This window comes from Crocodylus siamensis, chromosome 1 (assembly GCF_052110815.1).
Source record: "Crocodylus siamensis isolate JL-2025a chromosome 1, ASM5211081v1, whole genome shotgun sequence".
Classification (NCBI taxonomy): Eukaryota; Metazoa; Chordata; order Crocodylia; family Crocodylidae; genus Crocodylus; species Crocodylus siamensis.
This window is the reverse complement of record NC_143395.1, coordinates 416,359,438-416,379,425: the sequence shown is the minus strand read 5'-3', so window position 1 is coordinate 416,379,425 and position 19,988 is coordinate 416,359,438. Positions and strand designations below refer to the sequence as shown.

Here is a 19,988-nt window from a genome sequence, read left to right as displayed (position 1 = left end):
GTGATGGAGCCTGGAAGTGAGCCATGGAGGGATAACGTCAGGGGGTGACTAACTGGGGGCAGGAGGGGGTTAGTTCGGTCCTTCCAGCCCCTGAAAGTGCTGGTCTGGAGGGGGACAGAGCACCCATGTCTCTAGTCCCTAACCCCGGGCAGGACTGAGCCAGGGCACTTGCTACTGCGGGGCTTAAATAGGCAGTAAGGAGATGGTGCCCTGGACTGCAAGAGGAGCAGGGCACTGCCTGGCCTCTCACTCCTGCAAGATCCTTTATGAAGTACCCTGCACCACCGAACATGTTGCGTGAAGGGCCAGGCCACAACCCCTCGGCATACTCCATGGTGCAGTTCACCTTCCTGGAGCAGGGTCTACACATGACTGGATCCCACCCACGTTGTACATATGGCATGGACACGTGAGCCCCCATCAGCTCTGTTAGTCCCTGGGCTGTTGCCTGGAAATCTGTAATAAAGCAGTAATGAAACCAGCCTTTCTGGGACTCTGGAGTCTTTGTGGTCATCTCTTTTGGCTCCTTTGGTACTTTATACCAAGGTGAGGACATACCTATGGAAAGAGGCAGGCAGCACACGTAGACTGATTCCCACTAATGGGCAGCATCTTCCATTTTATTGTGATTTCCAAGGGCAAGACAATAATTTATCACCATGTCAGGGCTACAATATGGCAATCTTACAAGCAGGCATTGATTGACTCATGGCTCTGCCACCCGCACAGGGCCAGCAAAGTGTCTAGGGGCCACAGAGCCACTGAGATACCCATCTGGGGGGACGGTGCAGTGGGCATCTTGCAGTCAACGTGAGAGATGAGCCCACGAAATACAGCCCCGTGCACTCAGCGATTCCCTCAGTACCTGAAAGTGCTTCCAGCAGCCAGACTACAGCCACAGCAGGGCCGGGGGTACTGAATAATACCTGGCAACAGCTCTGGGGGTGACACTGAAAAGGCGGCAGCAGCCACAGCTGCAAAAAATGCAACCACTTGGCAGCAGCAGAGAGGGGCCTGGAGTCACAGGCCATGGCGTTTGCAGCTAAGGCCCGTCGCCACCTGGGAAAGTCTGAGCACCCATCTGCTCTGGCGACTGCTCTCTAGCAGTCCCCAGTCCTAGATGCTGCAGAGGGAGGCTTAAACCCCCCACGCTGCATTTTGTTGTTCCACGTGGGCTCCATCTGAACCCCCTTAAAGTCAATGGAAAAGATTCCTGCTGACTTCGGACAGCTTTGGATCGAGCATGACAAATTTCTTCCAGGTCAGAAGTCCAGTTAAAGGAAGTGGACAGAGGAAACACTTACACCGCAGCAGTCAGTGTTACACCAGCAAAGGAAGCAGGTACAGTGCAGGCCCCTAAAGTCTCTGCACAGTTGTGCACAATCCCTTGAAGAGTCGCCCTGAAAGAATCACAGGTAGAACTTTTCCAGTGCAAGTTAAACCAGGTTAGGGCTGGTCTGTCCATGTCTATCCTGGGGTAACCAGCTGCTCCAAACAACCAAGTTTGTTATGTACTCCTCTGCCATCTAGTACCATAATAGACACCACCTGTAGGAGCTATCTTGGAATAGCTGTGCATCTCTCCATTCCTGCTCCCAGAGTTTTATTTTGGTGAGCAAAAGCAATGTCCGGGTCACTAGAGCATACATTTGGCTGCCTGTGCGCTCGACCTATTTGAAGAACTCCAGATCTCTAAGGCTCACTGTGTTGCAGGGCTAGATTGTATCCGCTGTACTTCTCCTCCCCGCCACGATTTCATTAAAAAAGGGAGCCTAGAAGAGCTCAATAAACCCCCCCACGGGAAAACAGTGCCCAGGGGGTGGGGAATCTGCAGCCGGCTCAGTGAGGGCTGCTCTGCTCTGGGTCTGGGGAACTGAGCGATGTACTGTGGAACATGGAAAAATGAATCCACCCTTGGTGCAATATCCAAAATCGAGGAAACCACCCTCCCCATGCTCATCTGTTTAAGATTAACGCCGTCTGCTTATCCATCCTCCAAGTGAGTCACACGACTTTCTCCCACCCCACACTGGCTCAGCCCGGCCCAGCCCAGCCCTCCTCCCCACAGCCCCAGGCCAGCTTCCTGCCTTGCATCCACTTTGCCCTGTGCCCCGGTCTCAGCCCTGGATTGTTCAGTGACCTTCATGGTGTTTCACTGCGTGCTTTGGTTCGGACGTGCCCCTGCAAAACCAAGAGGCTTGTTCATGATGAAATGCTTCAGAGGGAGGAAGCAAGCAGGGATAGGGTGGGGATGGGTTTGGTCTCAGCCCTGACCTTCCAGACTTGAACAGCCCTATTAAATTGATCTCACCATAAGGTTGTCTCACCCGCTTTGGGGCTGTGCCTGCTGTCAAAATCCCAGCCGGCAGGACCCGCTTGCTGCAGCTCGCCTGAGTCTCAGTGGTATTAGCCCCTTCAGTGCTCCCTCATGCAACTCCACTCATGCCAGGGGCTTTGAGTTGGTGTCGCTGGGTTGCCACCAGTGGAAGAAAGCCCAGCTGTGCTGCACAGCTGCTGAAAGGCGATCAGCCCCGGGCTGGAGAACCACGTGACAGCTTGAACACGCGGCTGGGTGTGAGGCTCTTCATGCTGCCTCTTGGTTAATGGAGTGGCATGAGCACTGCCAACCCACCAACCCCACCGACCATCCGGTGCCAGGGTGATCCCCCCCCCAGTCAGCTCAGTGCCCCAGCTCCACTGACTGCTCCTGTGCTGTCAGCTTGGTGCGTTAGAGGCTGTTTGTGAGCAGAGCATGAGCTGTGTCTAGGGAGAAGCCTGCCTGGAGAGTCTGAAATGATGGCTACATGTCCACCAGTCTCCTTTCCAGGCCCTTTCCCCCAGCCCCAGTGCTGACTGCTGTGATGTGTACTCCAGCCGTGCTGTAGGAGGGGGCATGCCACCAGGACAGGTGCAACAAGGCCTCAGTCAAGGCAAAGAAAAGGTGTGGTGGGATGGGAACTGGAGGCAGAGCAGGGAGGGACATGACCAAGGTCACCCAGCAGGTCAGTGGAAGAGCTGGGGAGGGTACCTGGGCCACTAGATAAGGTGAGCAGCCTCCACCCTCGTGGCCAGGTGAGTCAGTGGAGCTGCGGGAGGGGTGGCATGGCCACATGTGTCCAGCACCCTGCTGGAGTCCTTGCTTGGCCTGCGGCTGTTCCCCTGTAATCGCCTCCATACAACAGTCCTTTTGCAGTGCCCATGTTCGCACCACCCCACACCCGAGGGACTGGCTTGGGAAAAATTGGCCTGGTGTCCAGCTCTGTGAGCCACAGGACATCCCAGAATCCATTGCCCACCCTTGCTGCTGGTACGCCTCTCTGCACAGGCCCCCTAGGCACTCTATGACCTGCTGATGCATTATGGGGTAGCCTTCCCCAAATGTGCTGCTACAGCCTGGAAGGTCTAGATGTATGTATTATTCATTATTCAACTATTCATATTATATTGTGCCCAAACTGTAACGTAAGGGCAGAGGCTTAAGTGAGTATAACGAGGCAGGGGGGCATGGGAATGACCTGGGCTGCAGTCTGGCTCCCCCACCCCCCCAGTGGCTGTCTGATCTTTTATTGCTGCTTGGGGCATATTACTTATGCTACCTGTGCCCCTCCACGTATGCAGCAGCAGCTCCCATGATCAGCCTAGGATGTCCCCAGATCCACCCTGGGAGGACTGGCCAAAAGCAGCAGCTATGGTAGGAGCATTGGGGGTGACACAGTATATTAACTTGTATAGAAGCAGGACATTGGCTGCCATGGCTCCCCTGGTTTACCTGGGGCTGGTTCGGGTGTGATGCCTGTGTCACGTCAGGGCTGATGGTAGCTTTACAAAGAGTTTAGGTTATGGATTTGTACAGGCTGGTATGGATAGGGATGATCCTACCTCAGGCAGGGGCTTGGACTAGATGACCTCTGCAGGTCTCTTCCAGCCTGACTTCTCTGTGATTTCTATGATTAAGACCTGGTAGGATGGACAGAGCTGATTTGACAGAATAGGGGGATCTGTATCTTCATGAACTTTAACACTGATGTTCAATGTAGCCTCAGGGGGTGATGGAGAGGTGACATCCGTAAAGGGCCACATTCATCTCTGCTGAGAGCTACCCAAATCCACTGACCCCAAGCCAATTCCTCTGCAACCACGCTCCACTGCATCTGGGCAGATGTGGTCCCTTCTCCTTCCACCCTCCCCTATGATTAAATGCTCTTCAGTATCCAAGTATCAAAAACAGGCCAAAGCAGCCCGCAGCTGTACCTGCCCAACTCAGGGCACAACCGAGTATTACAAGCCAACGAGCAAAGCTAAAAGGCAGACTTATCATTGCCATGAACAGCCACTAGGGGGTCCATGGATACATGCTACGCTTGTACATGCCAAAAAAGGAATTGCAAAGATTTTGGGAACTCTTTTTTTCTTTTTTTTTTTAAATAAAACAAACCCAATGCTGGGTTCTAGTTCCTGTGAAATCAATACATTAAAATCCTCTGGGGGGAGGGGGTGGTGGAAATGCCAATAATATCAGGTCCCCCAGGCCTCTTCCAGAACTGGCCAGGTAGCTAATAAAACATTAGAAACTTAGGAAAATCGTATCGTAAAGGACTTGAATAGAACAGAGCAGAAAACGAGAGAGTGGGATCTGAATGGGCAGTTTCCTTCCTGACCTCATTGTTCTCCATCAATAAAACTGAATATTCTCCCATCAGAGTCTTCCTTTTCCTGCCTTCCCGATGCCGTAGTAGACTCCTGAGATCTGAGGAGACCTCTTGCTGCAAGTTTTCATTGGGTCTACATGTCAATGTTTCTCTCAGGAAAGCTGAGACGAGTTAGTGATGGACTGGCAGGGTCACCAACCAGGCCCACAATACTCCTTGCCCACCTCCCCCATCACCAGGTGCTGAGTACTGAGAGGGATCAGGCATTGACACGGGGAAGAAACAACCAAGGAGTTGTCCCATGGTGTATATGTCACTGTAAAGCGGCAGACAGTTTTCAGGGCAAGCTGGAGCACCTCTGTGAAGCCCGGAGCGGCTTGCAAAACACCCGGCTTCCCAAGCTGGTTTAATGCCTCGCTGAGAACAAAACTCATTGGGCCCACCCTGACCATGATCATCCTCCTCCTGGTTCATGGCAGGGTTCACAACCCCAGCCCCGCATGTGGGTACCGGCCTCCATCATCACAGCCTTATCCAGATCCTCCCTGCACCCCCTCCCCACAAGGCAGGTCAGTAGGGGATCACCTATTCCACGCAGAGGCATGCTCTGCAAATCCCAGGTGGGAAAACTGAGGCACAAGTGGCCAGAGAGGGAATGGAGGTGATAGCTGCAATTAGAGTTCAGAAGCCCCCGGCTGCCAGCCTTGCACCCAGGAGAATCAGCCCCTGCCCCTTGCTTTTCCTCCATGTGGCTGGGCATTGCAGGCTCCTGGAAGCCACAATCTCTCGACCTCTGAGTTACCCCCTCTCCTTGGTGCCTAGGACCCATAGGTGATGCACCGGTCGTGCCGCCACTTGGAGCTCATCTTGTCCAGCAGGTACCGGGTGCTCTCGCGAAACTTGCGCTGGGTGAAGTAGAAGAGGATGGGGTCCAGGACACTGTTCATGCTGGCAAAGGGGCGGGTGCACTTGTAGGGGATGGCAAAGGCCTGCAGGACCTCACAGTCCACGCTGGGGGAGGAGCGGACGATCAGGTAGATGGTCTTGGTGAGGTGGAAGGGGAAGAAGCTGATGGCGAAGACGATGACCACGATGATGATCATGCGGATCGCTTTGTCCTTCTTCTGCCGCACGGCCAGCCCGATCATCTCATCCTTCTGGCACAAGATCCGGGTCATGCTGCAGTAGCACACCAGGATGGAGGTGAAGGGCATGAGGAAGCCCATGGCCGTCAGCGCGATGCCGTAAGGGAAGTAGCTGGCCGAGCGGTCAGGCGGGCTCAGGTCGTAGCACACGGTCCGGTTCCTCTGGGTGCCCGTGGACGCGAAGACGAAGGTGGGCAAGCACAGGGCCACCACAACGAGCCAAACCACGCCGCACACCAGCCAGGTGAACTTCTTGCCCCGCTTCTTGTGCCAGGTGGAGAGTGGGTGGCAGATGCCCAGGTAGCGCTGGATGCTGATGCAGGTGAGGAACATGATGCTGCCGTGCAGGTTGGTGTAGAACTGGAAACGCACGAACCTGCAGGTGAAGTCGCCGAAGGGCCAGTAGTCCTTCTGCGTGTAGTTGTAGATGAGGAGGGGCAGCGAGCACACGTACAGCAGGTCGGCCGTGGCCAGGTTCAGCATGTAGATGGTGGTGCGGGTCAGCGCCTTCTGGGACACCCAGATCTGCCCGATGACGACGAGGTTGAGGGGGAGCCCCACCACGAAGACCACCGAATAGACCACGGGCAGCAGGATCTGCTTGAACTCTTCATGGAAGGTGCAGTTGCTCTTCCCCCCCGCAGGCGCAGTGAGGTTGTCCATCCCCGGCGTCGGCCTCAGCAAAGCCTGCAAACAAAACACACGGGCACAGTCAAGGACTAGGGTCCTCCCAGGAGCCGGGTGCTACATTAATGCCCCTGGGAACCGCGAACCCCAAACTTAACCCTGTGGCTGTGAGCACAGCTCCATCTCCCACCCTCAGCTCTGCCCCATGGACCCTCCGTGTGTTTTAGGCCTGGCTTGCAGATTCTCACCCTCACAGCCCCCAGGATAGCCCAGGCTGAGCCTTCACCCCAAGACTCCTGCACTGAGCTCAAAGCTTCTGGTTGATCCAGACGGTTTCATTGTGGACCCCCTGTTACCACGCAGCCTCAGACTGCACGGGCCAGACCCCCTTCTGCAGCCTCCTTTACGGACCGGTTCCCCAGTCGCCCAGAGCTGCCCCCTCCCCTCACTGTCGTGTAGGAGGGTCACACGAGCACCTAGGACCCCAGGCAAGGGCAAGGCCCCTCTGTGCTCAGTGCTGCACCGATGCATACTGAGTTATCACCTTGAAGAACCTACTTTCGTGAAGCTCAAGGCAGAGCAAGGGAAGGAGGGAGGAAGCATCGTCTCCCCCCGTCTTGCATGTAGGGAGACTGACTCAGAGAGATGCGGTGACTTGCCCCGGTCACAGTGTGTCACACACCAAGCCTGGCCTAGTGCTTTACTCACCAAGCCATTACCCTGCTCCTGCCACTGGGTCAGCTGCAACATTGCTGGTACCAGTCTGCTCCCTTGCAGCCATAGCTGCCCACAACAGCCTCTGCATCCTGCTTTTTCATCACCCCCTGCAACATCTCTTCCCTTGGCTCTGCCTCTTCATGGCCTCTTTCTCTCCATCATTAGTATTCCAGCCTCTGAGCGTCTTCATTCAAAGGCATAAATCAGTGTGGGTCAAGTAGTGATGCCAGAAATTAGCCTTGTACTCTCCCCAAGTGCCACTCTGATATGCCAGCACCTTGTCTACACTGTGGCTTTGCTGTCCCAGCAGCATGGGACAACTGTATACAACCCTAGTGTAGAACAGGCCTAAAATAGTGTGGATACCACCAAGTACCATGAGAACTATTTTATGCAATGTTTCCCCCAGAGGGACAATGAACCCTGCATAAAGGAAAGAAACAGTCTGAGAAAGTGCAATTTGCACAGGAAGCAATGACCTCAGCTAATGAATACCACAGCAAGCCACAGATGCGTATGTCCCAAACTCCGCAGGGAGGACAGGCTGCATAACGCCCAATGCCCAAAGCAAAGGATGGCAGGTTGCAGAAAGTAACAGGATCCTTGTAGCCAGGCCTCACCCAGCTGCCCCTGAAATCAGCTGGAGGCAGTGGGAGCTAATCCAGCCCTAAATGCAGGGTGGTAGCCATGTGCTCCCCTGAGTGCCATACAGAGTGCCCAAGCACAGGGACGTGCACTAAGGTACTCAGAGACCCACAGGCAGATGGACCAGAGATGGCCCCACATGATGGTTTGAACGTGCAAACCTTCCACCGGGACAGGGCTGTGCTGTGCATCAGCTACTCCGCGGTAACTGCCCATGTGCCCGCTTTTACCCAGTGGGGAGTGAGAGCTAAACCGTGGTGGCTCAGCCCGCAGTGGAAGAGCAGTAAATTATTGCAGGTTAGTCTCCTTTTACCTGGGCCATGACCGTGGCCTACCCAGAGCAAAGCCTCACCCTTTTAACCTCATGGCCAGTCACTTGCACGTCCACATCCTGATCTGGATTCCCGATGCAACCAACGTGGCTTACAGCGGTGGGTGAAACGAGCAGAGCATCGGTGGCAACAAAGGGACCCCGGTGGTGGAGGGGAAGTGGGGACAGGATGCAGCACATATCACTGCAAAGCCCCTTTGTTTCTGGTTCCTGCTGCCCATGGAGGTTAGGGTGCACCAGGCCGGGCTGCTGCTCATCCCCTGCACCGAACAACGAGCTGGGGCAAGGCAGACGCCCCCTGGGTCCCTTCTGTGTGGGAAAGAGCATCAGTGAAGCAACACACGGGAGATGTGCCAGCTGCCCTACGTCAGCTCCACCCCAGCAGGGACGACATTGAGTTGGGGCCAGGCCACAAACCAGGCACCCCCATGATGAGAGGAGAGGCTTGGCTAGTGGACAGGACTGACGTCGAGGGGACAGCGCTCGGCGGAGCCAGTCTCTGCTGCAGGCACCAGTGTCCTGAGGGAACTCAGCACCTCCGTGGCCTGGGAGGGCACCCGTGCCATAGTACAAGACTATAGGGTCCCCGTGAGACCCCAAGAGGTCCCGGGTGGCCTTGGGAGCCAGGCTAGAGAGATGTGGTCACAAAAGACAGAGGTGAGCATGACCCAGATGCTGAAATGTGAGCCTGCTTTGCTGGGAGAGTTAGTTTCTGAACAAAAAGCAACCCAAGATAGAGGGTTTGGCAACTAAGCTGAAAGAAACCACCACGAAGGCCACAGGAAGCAGCAGGAGCTAGTGGGTAAAGATGATATTCTTGGCATCGGGAGACTTGAGAGCTGGTCTCAGCTCTGCTGCTGACCTGCTACGTGGCCTGAGCCAAGTCCCTTCGCCTCTCGTGGGGCAGTTTTAAGCAAGTGACCTACCTGGAGTGGTTAGGCTCTATCCCAGCACATGATGGTATCAGAAAGAAAGAAATTAAAGGAAGAACATAAGCAGGAAATAGATCCTATTTTGCATTGCACAAGCTCCTATTGATCCCCAAACTCTTAGATCGGGGAATGAGTGGGTTGTTGAGAGGGCGAATGCTCAAGAGAGGCGTTTCCACAACTCGAATGTAGGTTTTTTCAGCAGACAGCACACACTCTTACGCTAAGACATGCACCAGTTACCTTGCTAGCAGGCCTTGCTCCCTGTCCCGTTGATCAATCAGTTCAGAGTCTCGCTGGGACATTCGGGAGCAAAGTCCAACAAGACTTTCTTCCCAAACCCTTTTGTTTCATTATTTTTACCGGTACTTTTACTCCTATGACTGGCTACTTACAGGATACTTAAATTATTGATTTCTTACTATTGGGCATTGCCCTAAAACCTTATATGCATAGACACACCCACACCTGCATGCCTGTCTTATCTCACATCCTCTCTCTCTACGGGATGTGTCCCATTGACAGTGGCTTTGGCAAAATTTGTAAGCCCTTGCCTAGCTCTAACCAGACAGTGACCCTCTCACCCACTCAGCTGCGATGCAGCAAGTCACAAGTGATATTGTTTCTTCTGTGAATGTTAGGAAATTTTGTGAAAGTGAGTTTCTATTAACTTAGTGAAACCTCAGGTGGGTTTCGTTTATTTGTTGTTTTTCTTAATGTGTTTGATAGTGTCAGTTTTTCTAATAAAACACCTCCCAGGACTGGACACTGCCAGCTTTATGGTTACACCGACATCCTAGCTCATCTCAAGGAAAACTAAGCTTCGGGTTCAGAAAACTGTCATCGGGTCATGTATCGCCTATGCCAGTCAACCCTGGCTTCTCTCACAAAGCCCCGTGACGTTGCTAGATCATTCTGAAAAGGAAGATTTTACCGAAAATCTTTGGTGTACTTCACAACATGGTCCCATAACACAGGAATGGTGCATAACAACCAATACTAAGCAATATGGATTATACAGCGGCCCAGCCCCGACAGAAAATCAGAGCACGATGACTACGGCGGCTGAGCCATGCCGAAGGGATGGAAGCAATCCGGACACCTTGGGGTGCTGGAGGGGAGAAGGCTGCCTGGATGAGCAAGGCTCATTACATGTCTTTGAGTGGTTTTGTGTTTGCACGCAATGAATCCGTGGATGCTTTAATGTACGGCAAGCCAAACTAAACTACGCCATAAAGACTTAAAAAAAAATCCAGAAAACCCACTTGTGCAAACAGTCACGGCACTGCAGAGCAAGAAAGAGAAAAAATGTGGTGTGTACAAAAAATGAGGCCTGGCATCAGCTTAATTAAAGAGCCCAATGCTCTTGGTTGAGGAGCTGCAGGTGACAGCCCTGCTCTTGTGGCACCACGGAGATTTCTACCACCCAGCTTACACTGCTCTACGCACGGACAGATTTGGTCTCAGACCACGCAACAAAACTCTCCCTGGGACCTACAGGCCATCGCAGAGGCCTCGCTCCTGCGCCAGAGGCCAGAAGCACCCCTCCAAGAAAGCCATGGAGCAGCGAGCCCAGAGAGGAGCACTTGGTTCCTCTTCCACGAAACGCTTCGCGGTGCACCCCGGTTCCTGCCTAGGGAGACGTCCGACGGGAGAGACAGGCACGCAGCGAGAGAGGTGAGGCACATCACTGAGGGCATGGCTGGCAGGCACTCGGATGCTGCAGGCATACTCAGCGTGGCATCTGCGAGGGTCAGACAGACACTTCTGCAAAGCAAGGAAGCCCGTCCGGGACTTCTGACCCGACACAGAGCCCTGCCTTCCTCTGCTCTGCCTGGTCCAGCAGTTCGGCTTAATCCACCAGGCTGTGGGCTGAGCAGGAGAAGATCCTGGGGGTCTCCTTCCCAATCTACTGCCAAGAGCCACCTCTCTTACCTGCTTAGACTGCCAGGGCTTCCTATCGCCTGCTCCTCTGTGTACGTCCAACACCCGGCACAAAGGGGCCTGATCCTGGCCAAGCCTCTGGGCGCAACTATCATACGAATAATGCTGTTTTCAGGAATGAAGCATCAGCTTTGTTTCCAGGTGCTCATAGGAGAGATTTGTTTGCCCAGCAATGGTACGACCCCGCCCCTCTCTGATGATAAACCTCACCTGGTGGGAAGATTTCAAGACCCCACATTGCTGCGGAGGAGAGCAGTCCCTCTTTGAGCAGTCCCTTACCATCCTGTCTGCTGAGATGCAGGACCCTCACGGAGCAAAAGGAGCAATGTCTTCAAAGCTGTCCCACCACTGTGTCTCGACATACATGGATGCGATCTGGGCTCCCAGCTGCTCTGCCCACGTTAACCCCAAGTGGCAAGACTGCGAAAGCGACAGCGTCGCAGAAGCCGCAGTGCAGTCACATGCAGCCACCTCTTGGGTGGAACAAGACAGCCATATAACACTAAGTAACACATAACAGTGTAGGACCAAAAAAAATCAATCGCTGGAGATAATGCAGTGGACCAGAGCCCCGGTCTGGGAGTCCGATGTTCTGGATCCTCTGCCTCTGATTTACTCTGTGATCTTAGGCAAGTCATTTTTAACCTCTCTGTGCCTCAGTTTCCCTGCTGACAAACCTGGATATTGATATTTCCTTCTACTCTGCCACACCTTTGGAATCCATAAATGACATTTCCAGAAGCTCCCAAGTGACTTAGTAATTTGAATCCCACCACGCACCTCTCTGCATTAGGTATGAGCAGGGGGGTGCTGGCAGACTGATATTCAGTGAGAATAAGGCTTCTAAGTCATTCAGACACTTGAGATCATTATCTGGTATCAGCCACGTCACCACCCCTCTGACAGCGCAGAAGCAGACAGCACACGCAGAGCCAAGAGACACAGGTCTTACCAGCCTATTGCAAAAATCACCCATGGGTTTGCTCCAAGGGCTGCCCCCCCGTCATCCTCAGGCTGGTGATGCCAGTCCCTGCTCTCTGCCACGCTGCTAGTCACACAAGCAGGGACACGCTTGGGCAGCGCCGAATCGCAGCACCGGCTGTCACTTGGCTCCTGAAAACACGCCTGCTTCCTCTGCATTTCCAGCATGACACTACCCCTGATGGGGCAATGCTTTCCCTTTGCATTCAGGCTGTGCTGCAAAATGGAGCAGGACAGGGAAACAGAAAGCGCTCGGCCATGCCTGGCAGCGTCAGCACTTCCTGAGCACTTGAATGGTTTCATCATCCTGAGAAACACGAGATTTGGGTTTCCCCTTCTCAGAGCTGAGCCTGGAACCGCATGCCTCACCCGGGCCAGTTATGTAGGGGAGGTGGGGGCATGCTTTCATAAATGGGCTCCGATTTTGAGTGCCCAATGGGAGATGCCCAGTGCCTCATTCTCAAACGTGCCAAGGCTCCACTGAAAGTCAATTAGCAGCTGCAGGGCTTAAAATAAATAAATAAATATAAAAAAAAAATCAGGCCCTAAATGTCCACACTTGGGCAAACAAAATTAGCGGTCATTTTGGAGTATACAGCTCTTTGTTGCTTGGGCCCATGGGGGCAGCAGTAGAGTATAAGGGGGTGCTCTTCTGCAGTAGGGGTGTGCTGGTCATGTCAGTGACCAGGATCGGGGCCCTAATGGGCCCTTGAGGAGTGGATGGAAGAAGACAGCCAGCGGTTGGCATACAGCCAGGACTTTCTGCAATACCAGCCATCACCTATCCTGGAGTGCCGCTGAGCGGACAGAAATGCTAACTACCACACAGGGCTATCAGTGCACGATACCTATACGACTACCTCTGCCCCAGGCTCTGTTTATACTGGTTTCCATGTCATCTAGATCACTGGCCCAGGTCCCTGGTGTCCATGCCTTTCCAAGCATTCACTCTGTGAGACTGACTGCACTGACACAGTTGCTTAAGTGGCACCCTGCAAACCTCACAAAGACCTTGTAGGATTATGTCCTCACAGTGTTTTGAACACAGACGCACATGCACACACATCCTATCCAGCAGCCAAAAGCTACCAAGTCAGTTTGGAGTAACAAGCTGACGCATGACTGATGGGGGAAAAAAAAGCACCATTTAAGCAGAGAAGCCTGTTTCATAGTTTCTAGGGTCAGAAGGGACCTGAGCAGATCATCTAGTCCAACCCCCTGCCATGGCAGGAAAGAGTACTGGGGTCAAACGACCCCAGCAAGGTGTTCATCTAGCCTCCTCTTAAAGCCCCACAGGGTAGGAGCCTGCACCACTTCCCTTGGAAGCTGGTTCCAGGCCCTAGCTGCCCTGACCGTGAAGTCGTGCCTCCTGATGTCAACCTAAACTTACCCTCTGCCAGCTTGTGACCGTTATTCCTGGTCACTCCTGGCGGTGCTCGGGGGAACAGTGACTCCCCCAATGCCTGCTGATCCCCCCCGACTAGTTTATAACAGGCCACTAGATCCCCCCCTCAGCCTTCTCTTGTGGAGGCTGAACAGGTTCAGGTCCCGTAGCCTGTCCTCATAGGGCCTGCCCTGCTGCCCCCGATCATGCGAGTGGCCTCCTCTGGACCCTCTCCATGCTGTTCACATCCCTCTTGAAGTGCGGCGCCCAGAACTGGACGCAGGACTCCAGCTGCGGCCTGACCAGTGCCGCATAGAGGGGGAGGGTCACCTCCTTGTCCCTGCTCGAGATGCATCTGTGGATGCATGACAAAGTACGGTTGGCCTTCCTGACCGCGTCCCCACACTGCCGGCCCTTGTTCATCTTGGAGCGACCACTCTCCTTGGACACTGGCTCCCCTCCCCTCCGGGACCTCAGCGCTTCTCCAACTATCCTCCTTAGCTCGTTGAAGTTTGCCCTCCTAAAATCTAGGGCCACTGCTGGATGGTGACTCCCAGCAGGCGATGATCGCTGTCACCCAGGTGGTCGAGCACCCGCAGCCCCCTCACCAGGTCATCACCCGTTGCCAGCACTAGGTCCAACAAGGCGTCCCCCCTGTTGGTTTACAATGTTATTTTAGAAAGGAATGAAAAATACCTTGCTAAAGCCCTTTAAAGCCCTGTCCCTGCTTTAGCAAAGAAAGATATGGGATAGATGTCATAGGGACTGGAGAGAGGCTCAGATTTCAAGAAAAAAGCAGCCTTTTCCCAGTGATAAAATATTGCATGGCATACAATCCAAACTAGCTCCCCCACAGCTATTCCAAATTCCCTTTTTCATGAACTGCCAGTCTCCTGGAAATATCGGCTCCCAGCTTTGTCAACGCCTTGCATACGTTCAGGCTCACTCACAGTGCTCTGTCTCTTTAAATGTAGTTAACTAGGGCAGATGTTTTGCCAGGGCAAACAGCTGGAGCTGGATTTCCAGAAGAGCTCTGTGCCCTGGGTACCAGGGCTTCTGAAACCCTGGCCTTCAGGGCTTGCCATGTTCCCTCAACTATAAGATGCCCTTGAATTGAAGACAGGCCTGAATTCCTCAACTCTCCATTTAAAAAACAAAACAAACCGTCAAGTACACGCTGATGATCAAAACATGCCGACAAGGAGATACCCTCCGTGGTGCAAGCAAGAGCCATTTCCTTTTTTTCATACTCACTTTAAGGACATAGGCTGATTTCAGAAGAAATATTTTACCTTAAAAATCTCTCCATGCAAAGCCCTGCCCATCTGGTGCAGGTGACACCAGATCTGATGCTCCTGATTTCCCAGATCTACTGCCTGGCTCACATTTCTTTGCTTATGCCAGGGACTCACTGGTACCCACCAGACCCGGCCTGGGCTTACACACACATACGTTGCCTCTCAAGAAACTTCTATGCAAAAGCAGTGAGCTAAAGACCCCAAGCACTTGCCACCTTGATGCTGGGCAAGCTGGACTGGGGTCATGTGTGGGCACCCCCTGGACAGCTCCAGATGCACCTGATAACATTCCCCGCCATCAGGAAACAGAGGTGATTCATGTCTTGTCCTGGAAGCTGGATGTGCCTTGGGTAGTTTCTTGTTCCTACATACAAGTCCCTTGTGAATACTCTTAGCTACGCGACAAGGCTAGCAGCTGAGGCCCAGCTGGCTCTTGCACTGTCCAAGTAAGGGCAGGGAGCAGACTCCAAGCCAAGATACTCTGCTGCTAATCTTCCTAGGGACAGATCCAACAAAGCATCGCAGCAGACAGCAGTAGGCCTAAAACCCTTCTCTTGCCCCCATCTCCTTAGCATTTGGGCTCTCCTCTGGCAACCTCTGATACAGCTGGGATATACCCTGCTCTCATGGCACCGTGGATTGCATTTTAGACCACCATGGGTCTGTTGTGAAATGACTTTATCTGCCCTCCTCCAGAACCCAGGCCAAAGAGACCTGCCTACGGCTCCTCAATCTAACCCAACATACCTGCAATGGCCTCATCTTTACCTGTGGCCGGTTGGAGGCTGCTCTTGGAGTTTCAGCTATTGCACCATGTAGCTGTGGGCGAGGGATTAAAGTAGGGATCTGGGGGCTCCTTGGGCAGACGGCTGCCTGGGAACGCAGGGGACTGGGTTTGATGGTCCAATGTGGGATGGAGCATTTTAAAAAGAGACGCCACCTGGATGTAAAGCCCCTGGCTTCTCAGCACCTAGTGGCCATCTCTTCTGGTGGTTAGTTCACCTGTGCTGCACCTTTCCCAGTTTGAACTCCACTGCCTCCAATATACTCATGCTAGATCTTGGTCTAGAGTGAAGGCCCAGTCTCGGTATCAAGCGTCTCCTCCCAGGACACTTGTTTATTTCATGACTAAATCACCCTCTTCTCTGGATGGAGCTGCCTTGGCTCCTGATCACAACCCATGTCCATGGCCCTTCTCTTGCCCCTCCCCTATTTTTGCCCTATTCTTATTGAAATTCAGTAGGAGATGCAGCCTCCCAGCGATGCTCCTACCAGCACTGTGTCCAGCCCCGCCACGGCATCCTCCTCCCTGTTGCTATGTGGGTGGACATCGGGATGAGTTCAGCCCAGGCCAGGAGAATCAAGCCCTGAGACAGGGAAGTTTCATAGTTTCTAGGGTCGGAAGGGACCTGAGCAGATCATCTAGTCCGACCCCCCGTCATGGCAGGAAAGAGTACGGGGGTCAAACGACCCCAGCAAGGTGGTCATCCAGCCTCCTCTTAAAGACCCCCAGGGTAGGAGCCTGCACCACTTCCCTTGGAAGTTGGTTCCAGACCCTCGCCACCCTGACAGTGAAGTCGCGCCTCCTGATATCTAGCCTAAATCTCCACTCTGCCAGCTTGTGACCGCTATTCCTGGTCACTCCTGGTGGTGCTCGGGGGAACAGGGACTTCCCCAGTGCCTGCTGGTCCCCCCTGACTAGTTTGTAACAGGCCACAAGATCCCCCTCGGCCTTCTCTTGTGGAGGCTGAACAGGTTCAGGTCCCGTAGCCTCGCCTCGTAGGGCCTGCCCTGCTGCCCCCTGACCATGCGAGTGGCCTCCTCTGGACCCTCTCCACGCTGTCCACATCCCTCCTGAAGTGCGGCACCCAGAACTGGACGCAGTACTCCAGCTGTGGCCTGACCAGAGCCGCATAGGGGGGGAGGATCACCTCGGTATGTGAATGAGAGGAGGGCAGAGATGCAGCTCAGGGATATGCTTACTAGATGGTCTGGGGTGTTGATTGCAGCCGTGTTGATCTAAGGACATAGACAGACATGGTGCTCTGTGTAAAAGTGGTATCTTTTATTAGCCCAACTAAATAGTTGGAAAAAATGGTCTTGCAGGCTTCAGAATTCGAAGAAGGGTGTTTGCACCCAAAAGCTTGCCAAGAACAATTTTCCAACTATTTAGTTGGTCTAATAAAAGATATCACATTTACCCAAAGAACCTTGTCTGCCCACTAGAAGGTGTAGCTCAGATGACAACGAACACAGCGGGCCAAGCCAAACGGGTCCCTAACATCTCCTGGGCACTGCAGTGCCTTCACAATTCACAAGCAGGAGCCCGTGAAGGTCTCCAGCGTGATTCTCCTGACCTGCCTCGAGAGGCCCCCAAGTGTGTGCTCACAAGCTGGATACACTTGCTCAGCCTGGGATTTGCTTTCTCCTGTTTGCAAAGGGGGATGACTATGCTCTGGCATGTTCAGCAACCACGAGAAACAGGAGGTACCAGGTACAGCTAACAAAGCTCTGATGAAGAAAGTCCTGCCTTCCAGAGGTTACTGGATTTTATGCTGACCATCCAGCTGGTCCAATAAAAGATATGGCCCACAACCCTTTGCCTCTCAGGCAAGGCTAATGCAATCGGGACAGCTAAATGTCTCAAGTTAGTCCATAGCCAGCAATTAGATAGGGCTTGGTGCAACAAACACTGCAGAGATTCCTGGTCTTCAAGGAGCTCATGCTTTAGAGCATGGGCAGGATTTAGAGGGAGGTCTGCAGCTGCTACCATAACACACAAAATAGAGGGGAAGAGGAGAGTTGGGGTGGGGGCAAGTTATAAACGCCAAGCCAGAAAAAGAACAATTCAGCAAACAGCAGGTTTGAAAATGGCATCTTATAAACGTGTGTATACACACTCACACACACATATGCACACAAGAGCACACATACAAACACATGCACGTGTATGCACAGGCACAAACATGCATGCACACACTTATTTTTAACAACCCAGCTTACTGGAAAAGCACGGTGCTCTCATGGAAGCCATCTGATACCTATTTAAATGCAAAGGGAAGTCCCTCATTGATTTCAGTGGGAACTGGAGAGGTCCCAACACAATCCAGGTGAAGTAGGCAGTCAGAGCTAGCACTTTTCCCTGCCCTTTCATCACCCTCTGCAAGGCTCATAAAACACAGAGTCACAAGTGCGATGCACCTGCCAGCTTGCGGATAGGTTTCACGGGACCGGTACCTGCTCCCTGGCAACTAGAGTCTGGCTGCGTTCATTTTGGTACCTCCCTGGAAAGCCCCAGGGGCCCCGAGGCAAACGTACTGCAGCCATATACTGATGCAAGTCCTCTACCAGAGGCAAAGCTGCTCTTGCCCGGGAAAACCCACCCCGGTTCCAACCTAGGGTAAATTTGTCCTGGAACAAGGTAGTTTTTGCCCAGAACAGCTGTTTCAGCACTATTGCTCCAACATCCCTGCCCTGGGACAGACACGGCTCTGGTGTGCTGCCGCATGAGTTGAACCCAGGGTGCTAGAGGTGCGGGGACTATGGTGGTCCACCCAGCTAGGGACAGGAGAGACTGGCACTCACTTGGTGATTTCTGCCCTTTCAGCGCAAGCTAATGAGTCTCCAGCCAGAGCTAATGAGTCTCTGTGCCCGTGATGCCTGGACGGGCTGATCACCCACCAGCCATGCACCTCACACTTGGCTGGTATCCGTCCTCCCTGCACCCCAGAGGCAGTGGAACATCATGCTCATTTCACAGGTGGGAAAACTGAGGCACAGAGAGACCCAGGGATAGGCTGGGAGAGCTGGCAAAGGGAATGCAGGCCCTCCCAGCTCTGGGAGAGCTCCCTCACCACTGCACAGCGTCTGATCCAAGTCAAGAGCTTTTGCGCCTGTAACGCTGAAGCAAGGGAGAAAGGAGCCTCTGGTCGACGGAAGCCGAAGGACTCACGGGCTGCAGCTAGGAGTAGACACTAGTGCCCAGAGAGCCCTGCAGGTTCAAGCTTGTGAACACCTCCCCAAGGGCACATGCCACCCCAGCTGGTCTTTGGCACCCTGTCCCGAAAACAAAGCCGGCTCCTTGCTGTTTCCTTCCCAGTGCAGGGAGTGTCTAGAGCGGGGGGTCAACCTTTTTTGGCAGGTATGGCACTAAGTAGCCCCACACCCTCCCTGAAGACCACTCCAACCCTCTTCCCCTGGCCGATGTGCTGCTCTGCTTTCTGCTCCCCCCCTCGTGCTCCGTGTCCAATCCACCGCTTCCTGCCCATGCTCCATAATCACCTCCTGTTTTCCGCCCTGTGCCCCTGCCTGCTCTGCTGCTCTGCTTTCTGCTCCTGGCCCTCTCTGTTGCTGCCCGTGTCCTCCCTAACTTGCTGTGCATCACACGCAGAGGCTGCCCATGCCACCCATGGCAGGTTGGCCACCCCTAGCCTAGGTCTTGGTCCACGCCCAGGTTTGAATGTGCTGAGTTATGGCTTCCTATGCGAGGCCACTCACCAGACTAGAGCATCTAATGTGTGCTCTGCTACTTACCACAGCTCACAGCAGGGACAGTTGGGAAGGGAGCATGGCCTGTGGGGACGGCTTAACCCTGAGTGACCAGCTTGCAGAATAAGCCACTCTTCAGCCTCCTCTCCAGCGGACAGATGGTCCCCTATGGATCCTTAGTGGGCTCTGGTGGAAGGCAAGTGGGTGGTATGCACCGTGCATCACACAGACCGATAAGACAACTGTAAAGGCAGCAAAGGGCTGTAAATAAAAGAAGCAGAACCGGAAAAGCAACGGGTGACGCTCCGGGCGCTTGAGCAAGGAACAAAGCCCCAAAGTGATAGCATCAGCAAATCTGACCATCTGTGGGGTCCATTAACCACAGCCTCAAACCACAGAACAGGATCTGGGACTGGCCCGAAAAGCAGGGCTGCAGCGCAGGCCAGAAGCAAGGGGACTCTCTGTGTTCATTGCCGACAGAGAGATCCTGACCCCGTTGCCAGAAAACCAATGTAGAGGGGACCAGGAGGGAGAGACAGAAGGAGCTGGAGGGGGTCACACTGCATCAGCCTCATGACAACGAGAACCAGGTCCAAATGTCAAGTGGCAGAGAGTGGCTGTGTGGCGGAGGGGGGCTTTGCCGATCCACACTACCAAAGGCCACGCTAAGGAGAGCACGAGTGAGATGCACTGAGCTCATTCCCTCCAGGGACATTTCTCTGGGCACCGACAATGGGAAGGAGAGCTCGTCATCCGGCGTGCTGGGATATTGCTATGAAAGGTGGAAGCATGTGGCTGAAGAGCGCAGTTCCCGCGCCAGGGCTGTGGTGCAGCGGCAGTCCACACGCTG

At 53.7% G+C, this 19,988-nt stretch overlaps 1 protein-coding gene across 4 annotated transcripts in view; it reads right to left on the bottom strand.

The window, feature by feature from the left end:
• Window positions 1-595: 595 nt before the first annotated feature.
• The window catches only part of P2RY6 (pyrimidinergic receptor P2Y6), a 57,468-nt gene continuing 38,075 nt past the window's right edge, over window positions 596-19,988 (bottom strand). For 2 of the 4 annotated variants that reach the window (XM_090030776.1, XM_090030778.1), the window contains exon 2: window positions 596-6,481. In XM_090030776.1, the coding sequence (XP_089886902.1) occupies window positions 5,468-6,457 (990 nt within the window). In that variant the 5' untranslated portion in view covers window positions 6,458-6,481 and the 3' untranslated portion in view covers window positions 596-5,467. Of the gene's footprint in view, window positions 6,482-11,939; window positions 12,151-19,183; window positions 19,329-19,988 lie in introns of those variants that run through there. The other 2 variants (XM_090030777.1, XM_090030775.1) reach the window with 2 other exon arrangements.